At 35.7% G+C, this 14361-nt stretch overlaps 1 protein-coding gene across 1 annotated transcript in view; it reads right to left on the reverse strand.

The window, feature by feature from the left end:
* Positions 1–3172: 3172 nt before the first annotated feature.
* The window catches only part of KDSR (3-ketodihydrosphingosine reductase), a 30799-nt gene continuing 19610 nt past the window's right edge, over positions 3173–14361 (reverse strand). Inside the window, exons 6-10 of the mRNA XM_081323476.1 lie at positions 13200–13391; positions 11410–11493; positions 7263–7346; positions 6582–6683; positions 3173–5506 (exon numbers count right to left, since the gene is read on the reverse strand). Coding sequence (XP_081179602.1) covers positions 5396–5506; positions 6582–6683; positions 7263–7346; positions 11410–11493; positions 13200–13391 — 573 coding nt within the window. The 3' untranslated portion in view covers positions 3173–5395. The remainder of the gene's footprint in view (positions 5507–6581; positions 6684–7262; positions 7347–11409; positions 11494–13199; positions 13392–14361) is intronic.

The raw sequence follows: 14361 nt of genomic DNA on the forward strand, positions 1-14361 counted from the left end.
GCATGCTTTTTTATGGTATGGAAAAAATAAGATTCATAAGTATTTCCAAAATCATTATATAAGAAATGCATTGTTAACACTATGGGAAAATATAAAAAGTAAAATATATTTGAAAATTCCAGGGTGGTTGTCAACTATGGAAGCATTTGGACACCCAAATTTGGTGGACTTTGAAAAAATATGGACATATAAATATATTCTAAACTCTGAAGGGAATTTAAAAACTAAACAAGAAATGGAAAATCAGGGGATCAACTAGTCATGGTGGGCACATTTACAAATGCAAACTAGGTATGAAAAAGACATTAAACTGTATGGATTTTATAAAGAAAAGATGGTATTTGATAAGACTTCGTTAACTTCAGATGAGAAACTTATTAAGAAAATGTATAATCTTATAATTTTGTAAATGGAAAGCGAACAAGTTAAAGAAACGATAAGATGGGCGAAAGATTTTTGATATAATATAGAATTAGAAAAATGGCAAAATTTATGGGAAAGAAATTATAAATTGACAATGTCAACTTATAAAGAAAATTTATATAAAATGTTTTATAGATGGCACTTGCCACCAGCAAGATTAGCAAAAATGTTTAAAAATATGTCAGATAGATGTTGGAAATGTCAACATAACTCAGGTACGTATTATCATATTTGGTGGACATGTGATAAAGCAAAGAATTATTGGGAAAAGATACATACTTGGTTAGAAAAGATGTTGGAAGAATATGTAGATTTTAAACATAAACATTTTTTATTAGGTATAATGCCAGAAAAGATTAACAAAGTCTATATTTGATTTTACACGTCACAACAGCGGCAAGAATACTATTGGCGCAATACTGGAAAAATGAAGGAATAGCACTAGATGAAGAAATAATCAAAAAAATATTGGAATGCGCAGAGATGGATAGACTGACCATGAGACTGAAAGAAAAAGAAGGAACAGAATATTATCAAACTTGGGACTTGCTTTACCGATGGTTAGAGGAAAGAATAAAGGATTAGGAATTTAATATGTATTAGCATATTTAAACTCAGGCAGCAAGTTGGTTGAAAAATTATTATGATGTATGGAAAAACTAATAAAATCTTACAAAAAAAGAGAGAAAAACACACCTACCAGGCTCCATTAACATTGTGACCACAGCACCTGAGAAAGTTTGGCCTTCAAAGCCTTGCCAACAAGACTGAAATCATCTGGATCTCAGGGTAGAAGCTGTTTCATAGGAGAGGTATTTTGATAGAGAAGGCATACCCAAAATAACAGAAATTTGCTCCACTATAACCAGTGGGATGGACAGAAGCCACTGGAGACAAGCTTGCTTTGCATTTTCCTTTGCTTTTACAAGACTTATCTAATCTAGGGTTTGAGGAAGAAACCAGATCTTCAAGCTATTTAAAACATAGCAGAATCAGAAGGCACAATTTTTTATGATGAAAATGCTAAGATATAATTTTCCATATATCCCATTGTTGTGTAATCAAACTATATTATGGATCTCTAACATTTAATGTTAGCTAACCTTTCAATTAACTTTTTAGTTTGCGGTGATGTGTGTGTGTTCTGTTTTATACATCTGACTAGTTTCCTGTCCCAACAGATTTTTCTTGACTTTTAAGTTGATGTCCCATAGTAAAGATGTTGACAAAATTATATATTTCAGCAAGACAATGCTCTGTAACCAACCTCTGAAACAATATTTAAATATTGAAAGTTAAATGTTGGAATGGCCTTCTGAGTCCCCAAACTTGAATAATAATAATAATAATATTCAAACATTCAGTATATGTTTGAGGCCTTGATTTTTTTTCTGAACTAGAATTCTGCAAGTATGGGAAAAAATTCAAAAACAATAATAGATTCTTAGCTTGGCTACTAGAAACATTTAAAAGCTATTAAAATATGTTCTGCTCTTGGAATATGTCATCTAAAACTCACATTAGGATCATGGAATTGATTATGGCAGAACACTGAATCACTCAGAAGTCTACCTCAATATTATCTTATAGTGTATTGAGCCCTCTATAAAAAAGGAACACATTTTACAAAAAAAAAAGTGTCTGCCACTGCAAGTTATTCTGCTTCAGCTGCAAAAGCCAACATAGTCGAATTTACCCCATCACTTTACTGCTAACAATTTCCTGGATTTTCTGCTGTCCAAATGTAACTGTAGTCAATACTGGGTTTTTAAACTGCCAAAATTTTTTTATTTTAATTCCATTTATATCCTGCCCTTCTCCGAAGACTCAGGGCGGCTTACAAGCTTAGCAGTTTAATTTTATAAGCAATGAAAAGTTAAGACAAAATATATAAAAATGCCCAGGGCATTTTATACATGAGATCTCTGATATGACTTTATAATTCAATCACAATTCAAAACTTAGCATCACTGTAGAAAAAAATTAAGAGGAGGCAACGCATCTAGCCATGGTATGAGGCTTGATGAGTTGCATCTGCCAATTTTTCACTATTACGAGCAAACTAAAAACTGGCATAGGACTGTGTCATTTTCTTTTCCCTATAAAATAAAGGGGAGGCGGTTTCCCTTAACTGGGATCACAATTTGGGGACAGAAATAATTCCATGATATAAAATATTTTCCTACTTCCTTAAATTACCGGGTATCAAATAACTGAAAGGATTGATGTCCAGCAAGAAAAATGATTTAAGGTGATTTGATCCCAACTGCTATGCAAAGGAATGTTTCAATACCTTCTAAAAAAATGTAAGACATGTAAGCATAACATGTTTGATCATGAGAAAAGTATGAGCACACCAGGATGGAGCTCACATTAGTCAATTAATTGCATTGCATTGCTCCAAGCAGGATCTGTTCTAGCAGTTTACTTTTGATCATCAATCCAGAAGACTTCTCCACCCATAGTAGCTGGGATTGCTGGCATCTAATGCATTTCAACCTCCTCTGTTCTGCTCAGCTCAGGGAACAATGCCCATAAATTTCCTCCCCATATTTTTTTCATGGCAGACACGAAGAGGAGCCCTCTCGCTGTCCTCCCCCCCACCTTTCCTCTCAGACCCTCATTTTAAAAATCTCTTTAGAAATAAAAGAAAACATTCTAAGTCCTTACTACTATGCCAGCCATTCACAGAAACACATTTACACAGCAGGATCAGGAGAACAAGTTGAACCAGTTTCGAAGAAAGGCGCAGAGGAATGTAGCTTTTTTATTTAATAAAATACAAAATATTCAAATTTATAACTCTGCCACAGCAAAAAAACAACCAGCAACGAAGCACTAATGATTTTTAGCTGTATTCAACATTAACATTAAAAGTGCATAACGTTTTTCACAGTATACATTTATATATGACCTATTGTCTTCTTTATTACTAACTCTATTTTCACAAAGTATGAGCCATAATTTTAAGTAAAGTTCAAGCCATTCACAACTATTTAGAGGAAAAAATCTGAAAATAAACAAAAACTTTTTTTGGTTTTAGGTTGAAGAAACGGAGTAATTGATTTTAGGTCAATGGTGAAGAGGGCTTAATCCATCCATAAATGATCTTACAAAAATTCATCAGTTTTAGCAAGTTTATTGTGCCTTGAAGAGAAGTGCAAATGAGTCTTGCTTCTTCAAACTGTTTGTGGTATTTCTAACATCTTTTACAGAACTGAGTACTCAACGCTGAATGAAATGCCTTATTTACCAGCTTCAGTGGTCTTCTATAACTACTTGCACCAACTCTGGCACATGGTCTGAATAGCAATAAGATTAACAGGTTCTAATTTAACAGTTCCAATTAAAACATTCTAAAAAATATAGTTGCTTTTCTCCCAGCATACAGTTTATCTGAAACCTGTGGGAATGAAATTGGAAGTTTCAGGTTTATGAGACCTTAAGAGTATATTGCATAGAGCCTATGAAGACCATTATTATACTAACTCCATCCTTTCAGATTAGAAACTCAGTTGGCTAAATACCCAAATCCTTGCATCTGGATGATAAATTTCTGGATGGACACACTGGTACTGGTCTGCGGTGTGTTGGGAACCGGGCCATGCAAGTATGCGAAGCTCCATTTGCAGACGCATGGGATTAGGTTGTGCACGCAAAACCATCCTTCCCACCACCACCACTACCACTATCAGTCCGCAGAGCCGGAAAGGTTGGTGATTGCTGCACTAAAGGCTTTTTTTAAAAATATAAACGTTGACATCCTATGTTTAAAACCTTAAGATATTATTGCAAGTGACATTACCACATAGGATTAAGCCAAGCGTATTCTTGTGCAATGTTTAAGAGTATCAAGCATACAACTTAATAATTTCCATTTGTATAATACAATGTAAACCTACCTCTGCCTCTTACTGAGCTGGCAAACAATAAGCATGAACAGACAATGTTTATTAGTTAGCAACACTTTACATCTGTTTTATTTATACTCAAGGCATAAGGCATAAACAGAAAAACACACAAACACATATCCCAGTTTCTCAGTGAGTCATGGGTCCTTCATTTTTCCCGAACATTTGTTACAATTAAAACATTCTTCATTGCTCCCACACAGGGAACTTTGGAACATATTAATAATATCCTGCCATCCAGGTACAGCGTGTAGTAAAACAGAATGAATACTTCACAAAACTATGCACTTAAAGAGCAGAAAAGATTATGGTAATTACCATATTTTATTAGACCAGGTCCCAAGAACTCTACCAATTCTTGATCTGGTATATTAAATCCAATGAAACTGTCCTATGAAAGGTTAGTTCTCCAATTTGATATAGCCTTCCTCCCATAACTAACTATAATTTAAATTGCAAAAGAGCTTTTGTTTATTTAAAGTGTCATTATGGGCAAGACAACTCAACTTTTGGGAGGTTCAAAATAAGGGTTAGATCTGAGGCAATTGAGAAGTGTTCTACACCACAGAAATATGTTAACTGTATCTTAGATTTGGTTAAGCAACCCTACATTCTCCAAGGCTTGGAGGGGACAGGAAGAGGGGGAGGGCAATGGCAAGGACAATGGCAAACATCTGTGAGAATTGTAGTCCTCAATATCTGAAAGAGACCAACTTGTTTACTCCAATTCTGGATTAAATTCACTATTGACTAAATCCTTCAAAACTGCTAAAACAATATATTTGTGCAGAATTACCAGCAAACAGAGCTCTGCTCTTTCATAAATTCATTTCTAAGGCAACATCTATACTTTCAAATGACAGAAAATAAAAACAGCAGTCTTCTTCATTAGCACTTATTCTGGAATTGTTCATTTGTTTCCTTCTTTCACCACTGAAGATCACCATCACTTCAGCATCTATATCACTATGAGGCATATTCAGACCACACAAGCATGGTCCTCTTTAACAACAAATTGTCCACCTTTCTAATCAGGATTCAGTTCAAAGCATTGTTCTACTTCAGTCTGTCTTTTCAGATTTTTCTTTTTCTATCATGCAACGGCGAACAATGCTGTCAAAACCTGCTGTAACATACAGGCCGACCAAGCGAAAAATGCCTAGGAACATAACCTGTGAGAGAAACAATCACATTTAATTTAATGTAAGTTTTTATTTTTTTTAAAAAATGCAAAAATAATATATGCAAATGAAGTATATAATTCAACATATTTTGCCTAATAGGCATTTTCACAATTCTTACGAATTAAATCAGATGTAGAGAAATGAAAGTCTAATAGTTGTTGTTGTTGTTAGTTGCGAAGTCGTGTCTGACCCATCGCGACCCTATGGACAATGTTCCTCCAGGCCTTCCTGTTCTCTACCATCTTCTGGAGTCCATTTAAGCTCACGCCTACCGCTTCAGTGACTCCATCCAGCCACCTCATTCTCTGTCGTCCCCTTCTTCTATTGCCCTCAATCTTTCCCAGCATTAGGCTCTTCTCCAGGGAGTCCTTCCTTCTCATTAGGTGGCCAAAGTATTTGAGTTTTAGCTTCAGGATCTGGCCTTCTAAAGAGCAGTCAGGATTGATCTCCTCTAGGACTGACCGGTTTGATCGCCTTGCAGTCCAAGGAACTCTAATAGACTCTAAAAGTCTAATAGCTTAATCTAATTCCCAATTTCTTTGCTGAGCTGGAAGATTACATCAAGTAATATCTATATCTCTGTGCATGACTCTTTCACTGATTATCTTTGTTTTCTTGTACGGATAAAAATGCTTAGCCAATGAACTCCTACTTGGTTCTGTCTGTCCTGTAAATGTTTGTTCATGCAAGAGAACACTGGGATGGATGGCACAATTCTTAAGTGGAGAGGATAGGCCTTAGCCTACCAGACCAAATATTCTACTTTAAGTGAATGGTGTTGTTGCTAAAAAAAGAAAAGAAAAATAAAATAGCCTCAAGTACGGATGTAATTCAATCAAGAATAAATGGAGTGCCTTATCTTTCACTGCGAGCTATGAATTACTACTTGGAAAGGAAGTAAGATTCAAATTAGAGAAACCAAGAGGAAGTTTCATGGAACTTTATGAAAAAGATCGACCCTAACCTTATGATTTTAAAGTACACAGACCCACTAACTCCAACCATTACAAAGCATCACAATAATTCCAAAAACAATGCTTCTATCTTGATTTTTCTTTCTTACCGACTCTAGGATTTCAGCAACGGAAGAAACTGGGGCCATTCCATTAGTCAATACTGTCAGTATGTGACCATCAGCACCAACAGAGCTAGCAAATTTTCCTTGCTGTACGAAATCGTAAAACCAAACCAAACAACAAGAGATTATCAAAACAATTCCATCAAGGTATGATTTATTTTTAGGAAGACTTCAAACAATATAGTGTTAATTTCATGAGAACAACTACATATTACCTCTCTTAATGCGGACATTTCTATAAACTAAAATGGTGTTGTGTATACATAACCAAAGAAAGTGGATTTATCAGAATAAACCATTTAAATTAACCAGAATGAAATAAAAATGCAAAGCCTATTAACCTAAGCTGTAAAACACGGAAGAAAGAACTTTGGGTGAAAGAACAAATAAAATATATATAACCAATTCCTCCTTTTACATTTTTATATATCCATTTTAGATTTTGATACCTTTTGGAACAGAGGTGTTTTTTTTAACAATGTAAGACACTATGTTTCTGATGCTACTCAATATTGTAGTGTTAAATTTTTCAATTCTGATACTTGGAAAGAAAAGTTACTATACATGAAATCAATTTTTTGAAAAGTATAATTGTTTTATTTCTTCCCAACTAATAATCCACCCATGTTTGCTTGTCATCTAGGAAAAATGCAGTATTTTACTTACAACAGCATCCTTAACAATAATTTTGGCAACATATTCAGGTTGGCAGATTGATGATGCTTCTGAAATAAGTTTGGTCTCTAACACCTTAAAGAGAAATACAAAGATAATATGTATGTAAAAGATAAATGTATTGACAAATCTACCCCCCAAAAACACCCATCTGAAACCTTCCTGCTAAATAAAACAGATGCATCGAGTGATCCAACAGTATCTATCTTTAAACCCTAAAATATATTATTTGTTTTTTGTAGATACTGAGAGTAAACCTAAATATAATGAAGTGTTTTATAGTGTCCACTGACCATTTCTATAACCATATATCTCCACCCAGGGATAATTCCCTCTTTTTGACTTAGCAAGCTTTTTTATTTCTTTTTTTTAAAAGAATGTTTATCTTTTATAGTAATTTTATTAAACTTTACTATTAAAAACATAAAGTAATATTTAAAAAAAGAAAAAATAGAAATTGCAGAAAATAGAAAAAACATAGTAAAAAGTATATATATAAAGAAATGACTTTTCCTGTATCCCAATAAGTTACTAAACAACTTTAGTAACTTATCACTTCTCCTAAAATAAAAAAAATGATCACTTCTTTTTATATCCCATATCTTATCTATAAAATCCTTAAAGCTTTGTAATTCAGTTTTGATCAGCAAAATTCAATTAAAAGTTATCAGAGGTAACAAAATATCTGTTAACCTTGATCAAATAAAACTTTATATTCCTTCCTTTTACTTTTAACAATCTTGATCTTTCAAATGTTCTAGAACTTGATTTTTCATTTTTTCTTTGTCTCATTAACAACTCTCTTTTGTAAATGTATTATAGAAAAGTGAATCTAGGTCACTCTTTGGTTAATTACTTGTATATCCCTATTGATTATTAAGACCGGTTCATTTATAAATCCAATGTAACATTTTTTTTGCATATCATTCTTGTGGTATGTCATTTTAAAATCTGCATTCGAATTTCAGTCTTGCACAGTAAAACCTGTTCCTCTTCTTGTAGCCATTTTTAATTCCATTTTTATGGTAGAAGACAATCTTAAAAGTTCTGAGCGCACTGTTTCCAAATACCCTTGAATTCTTCCAAAGTTAAGAGTATTTTGCTTCATTCTGTTTCTGGATCTCTTCTTTTCTAATGATAAATTTTAGTTTTTTCTGATTCTCTTTAGACTGAAAATGAAAGCAAATGGTGCTTTTTGGCAAAAACATCGTAAATCGCAGTCACATGACTATAGGATGCGGCAAATGGCCATAAATGTGGGCCGGTTGCCAAATATCCAAAATATGGTAACGGGACTGCAGAAATAGGGGTGGGTGGGCAGCCACCAGAACTTTGAAACCGAGTTGTAAATATCTTTTGTCGGGGGTGGGGGTGTCCACTGTAACATTTAATATTCACTAGGTGACTGGTAATAAGTCAAGAACTACCTATACGAAAAGCCAATCTACTTGCCAGCCCTTCATTCCAGTATAATAACCAACTCTCCTTTTAATGGAGCCACCTTTAGTTCTCCATTTCTTTCCCGAAAGTCCCATACAATGAACTTTCAAAGCTCAACAGCTAAGTCGTCCTCTCCCTTTCCTCTCCTCTCAGTTGGCATTAATTTTCTTTATGCCCAATAGAACACTCCCTCTCACTTAAAGTTGGTTCTGGTTTTCTTTGCAATGTAAACACAACTTAGTGTGTTGTAATACACCCACTTCAATTTTCTTCTCACAGATCCTATGGCACACGTTTTTTCAAAAGTTATGTAGGTTAGGAACTCAGCTCTCAAACAGAGATCTGAGTAACCCAGAGATGAGGCAGACAATGGGAGATGCTATCATAGATGTACATGGATCTTGTCTATGCTTTTTGTTGCTAAGTGAGACATTTGTTAAGTGAGTTTTGTCCCACTTGATGATCTTTCTTGCCACAGGTTACAAAAGGTGATGACATGACCCCGGGACACCGCAACCCGCATAAATAAACCTTTGCCCAGGTTCACCTGGTGCGCCAGTTGCGGCCCTACCTGGACCGAGATGCCCTGCGCACAGTCACTCATGCGCTCGTGACCTCCCGATTGGACTACTGCAACGCTCTCTACATGGGGCTGCCCTTGAGGACCACCCGGAGGCTTCAGCTGGTGCAGAATGCAGCCGCGCGGGTTGTGATGGGGGTTTCCCGATACTCCCCACGTAACACCTCTGCTCCGCAAGCTGCATTGGCTTCCGGTTGCCCTCCGGGTGAGATTCAAGGTGCTGGTGATGACCTATAAAGCCCTAAATGGCTTGGGTCCGGGATATCTGAGGGAGCACCTGCTGCCGGCATCAAGCTCCCTTTGTCCTGTGCGCTCCCACAGGGAGGGTCTTCTCAGGGTACCGCCGGTAAGATTGCCGGCGGACAATACCCAGGGGGAGGGCCTTCTCTGTGGGTGTGCCTACCCTTTGGAACCAGCTGCCTGTAGAGCTTAGGACTGCCCCTGACCTTCGCTCATTCCGCCGGGACCTGAAGACCTGGCTCTTTGAGCTTTCTGGCCTGGACTGAGAGTATTAATTGGGGTTTTAATTTGGGTTTTAATTGGGATTTTTATTTATTCAAGGTTAATGTAATCATTTTAATTGTTTTTAATTTTTGTAATTGTTGTATTGTTTTTTAAAAAAACCTTGTGAACCGCCCTGAGTCCTACGGGAGAAGGGCGGTATATATGTTTAATAAATAAAATATGAGACAATTGCCAAGAGTCTGAATTTTGATTACATGACCATGTGGTTATAAATGTGAAAAATGGTCATAAATTCCTTTTTTCAGTGCCACTGTAACTTTAAAAGGTCACTAAATGAACTGTTGCAAGTCGAGGGCTACCTGCACAGAAGTATAGAGAAGCAAAATACTATTTCCTATTAATCTGAACTTTCTTACTCTAAACCAACTACTATATTATTACTGCAGCATGATTAGACATTTCAAGCAATGTAATTTTGGCTAGGCTCAATAAGTTAAAAAAATTATCTACTCATGTACACACAGGTCATATAAAAATGAATAAAGAGCAGAACAAAAGTGTTGGGACCACAATATCGTGATATAGTCCACTTATAATGTCAGGAAGCTGGCCTGACTGAGGCCCTCAGGACCTCCCATGCTGCAGAGCTTGGACGCAGAAATGGCTTCTTGTCCTTCCCTTCTATTTTGTAATTGTTTTTCCTTTCCCTCATTTATGTAGCTCTGGGAGAAAAGGAAACAGTATGTCTGTGGTAAAAGTTCCTGCTAGAAATCTTGTAGGTCTAGTTTCCCTTTAAAAAAAGAAAAGAAAAAAAGTAACAGTTTTGTTCACTTTTTAATTTGCTTCACTTTTTCTGTAAGTTTTTGCTGTTGTTAATATGGCTATAGCGGCCTCCGATTTTGTGATTATTATATATTATCTTCAGATTAAAGTTTTCTCATCTAAATCAATTGTTTTGTTAAATAATTAATTATAAGAATTACAATTATAAGAAGTATTATGTTGTCTATAATTAACTAAATGACTAAACAAAATCTTATATTTTCCTTTCTTTAAATACACAGCTTTTGCAAATCAAGAATGTTAAGAGTTGAGAATTATACATAGAAGAAAGATTTTCTTACAAAACTTCTAAAGGACAGGGTTTGGGTTTTTTTTTCCAAGAAACTCACATTTTCTCTGACGAAAAATATTTTGGGCTAGATTTTGGAATAGAGATATATACACTCAAATTCATGGTAGAACAAGAAATTTTTGATACGCAGCTATTATACAGTTTTGGTATTAATAATGGGGAACATTGAAATGTTTCACTGTCTAATTAGATAAATCTAATATTAATGTAATCATTTTGTAAATCTTTTACTTGTGATACAGGATTTTACTTTTGTTCTAGATCAGAATAAAATAAATAAAATGTAATGTATATGAAAAATATAATCATTCTGCAAATCTTTTTACCTGTAATCCAGGATTTTACTTTTGTTCTAGATCAGAATAAAATAAATAAAAGTTTTCAGAGTTGTGGTGAATGCTGCATACATGATAATTGTTATGCAACATAAAAGTAATAAACATAATTTTAAAATGAGTTTGAAGAAAACATATTGATGTGTATATCTGGAATTTGATTGAAAGAAACTAAGAAGTTACCTTGTTCTGACATTCTTCTGCAAAGCCAGGTGTGTCTGTATCTGGAGGATAGGCAACAGTCACAGATATGTTATATGATTTCACCTGTTGAGAAAAATACTTAGGCTTATGCAGTAGTAGTTTCAGAGCTCCATGCTTAATAAACTTACGTAAAAATAGATGGTGAGATGCAGGAAAAGGCATATACTTTCCTTGTAGTTGCCAAGAAGTTGGTAATACTCTAAAAATACTGCTTAGCCTTCACTGTACAATTATTTCATATTTTATTCTAATAGATCACTTGCTGCTACCAGTTAAATCAATAGCGCAAGTAGGATATAAGATGTATAAATCCCAGTAAAACCTGGGATGCTTACTGCAAGTTATAAAATAATACAGTAAAACTATGAACTTAGAGTTGACGTGGACAGTAATTTCAACCTTCTATGTTCTGCTTGTGTTTTTTTTAAGATGTCAAATTGTATTCTTTTATCAGAAGAAGTGAAGCTGATTTATGAGCATACAGTTATTCATCTATAGTCTACAAAAAGAAAAAAATATCTTACTTTTGAACCTGGGCAAAATGTTGGCACGATTATTTGAATACATCTATAGAACATGGAAAGTTTATTTTCATGCTACTAACAGTGGCTATTTTGAAAAGTACCAATATTCTGTACCCAGACTGAGACAACTAGCATTGACACAGAATGCACAGAATGGAAGAGACATAATTTATCAATATTATATTAAATGAACAACTAAATAAATTATCTGGTAATTCAGAAATATTTAATAAATAGGAGAGTTCTAGTCTAGTGTAGGGACGCGGTGGCTCAGTGGGTTAGGATGCTGAGCTTGTCGATCAGAAGGTCGGCAGTTTGGCGGGTTGAATCCCGAGTGCCACGTAACAGAGTTGAGCGCCTGTTACGTGTCTCAGCTTCTGCCAACCTAGCAGTTCGAAAGCACGTAAAAATGCAAGTAGAAAAATAGGGACCACTACGGTGGGAAGGTAACAGCGTTCCATGCGCCTTTGGCGTCTAGTCATGCCGGCCACATGACCACGGAGACGTCCTCAGACAAGTGCTGGCTCTTTGGCTTTGAAACGGAGATGAGCACCGGCCCCTAGAGTTGGAAACGACTAGCACGCATGTGCGGGGGAACCTTTACCTTTAGTCTAGTGTATAAATTAATCTAAGCAACCTTCTCCATCTCAGGACATTATTTTGCCTCTGGTTCAGCCTTGACCTATTACTTGGTCCATATCCCTAACTTGCGAGCCTTAAAACTTTCTGGAAAAGAAAGAGGTAAATCCCATAAGAATTAAGTTTTCCTGTGCCTGATATAACACTGTAAATAATCTTCTACTTTGTGTTTACCGTAAATCATTCAACTATGGTAAAATTGAAACAAATCTCTTATCGTTAATTCTGTTTTGGTTTTAGCTACAAACATTTCAAAAAAATAATACTCTTCAGTTAGCCTAACTGTACAAAATGTTTTCACATTAAAAAGTATAAGAGCTGTAGTGGCACAGTGCTTAGAGTGCAGTATTGCAGGCTAACTCACTGCTCATTGCCAGGAGTTTGATTTTAACTGGCTCAAGGTTGATTCAGCCTTCCATCCTTCGGAGGTCGGTAAAATGAGGACCAAGATTGTTGGGGGCAATGTGCTGACTCTGTAAAGGTCAGAGGGGGGCTTAGAGAGGGCTGTACAGCACTATGAAGTGGTATATAAGTCTAAGTGCTACTACTATAACAAGTTATTACTATTTTTTAAGTACCACAGATACTGGTGAAAGATAATCATACCTCCATATGTAAAGATTCGGCTAATCCTCTAAGAGCATATTTTGTTGCAGAATAAGCTGAATAGCCATAAACACCAACTTGTCCAGCCTGAGATGAGACAAACACAATCCTCCCCATTCTTCTTTCCTTCATTTTACCAACCACTGCACGAGTTGGATAAACACTACCCAAATAGTTTATAGCCATTAATTGCTGTAAATAAACATACATTAGTGTCAACAGCTTTCATAATAAATTTAGTACAGATTGTCTTAATGTAATGTATAGGTAGATTAAAACAGGTGTGGTGCTAGCTTGTAACTTCACATTTAGGTTTCAGCAATCTTAATCCAAATTACATAGTGGCACAATCCTATGCAAAACCTATAATAACCCCCCCCCCACAAAATATTGCTCCATGCAATGTGCTGATTTTACAATCTTGTAAAACATCCATGGTGTGTGTTGCACTCAGTTCTATAGCCATTTTAATACTGTACAATGTTCTTGGGTTTCCTCCCCAGAAGAAAAAGCTTTCAAGAAATCCTTTGACAGTCAAGTTTTGGAAAGCCAGTATAAGTCAGTTTCCCGTGTTTATTATCAATACAGTTACAAGTAACCTAACTTCATTCCCAACAATAGGTCTTCACTACTAATTGAAGAAATGAGAAACTACTATAAAACTATATAGTAGCTATAAGGCCTCGTCTTCTAAAAATGACAGTTCTATTTTCTCTTAATATCCCACACATCCACAAAATTAAATTGGTTCAGTGTTGTAACACTTTATGCATAAAAGTATCCAAGAATTAGGTTATAACGTAAGTAGGAAAGATTTGACCTGGTTCAATATAAGTAGTAACAACAGAACAAACTCAGGTATACTTTATATCAGGTATGTCCAACCTTTTGGCTTGCTTGGGCTATATTGATTGAAGAATTGAACTGGAGCCTATATAAAATATACACTATAGTTAAGGGGTCCCCAACCCCCGGGCCGTGGCCCACTACCAGGCTTGAGTCTTTTGGAACCAGCCATGGAAGCGGCAAACGACCCTCTGTGTGTGTGTGTGTCCACATCCCCTTGAGCAGCAGGTGATGGTGTGAGCATCCCTGCTCGCGCAAGTGACCGTGTGCGTGTCCGCTGTTTGTACAAATGGAGCTGCATGTGTGTGTGGGACCT

Source organism: Vipera berus (genome assembly GCF_964194415.1).
Source record: "Vipera berus genome assembly, chromosome: 3".
Lineage (NCBI taxonomy): Eukaryota > Metazoa > Chordata > Lepidosauria > Squamata > Viperidae > Vipera > Vipera berus.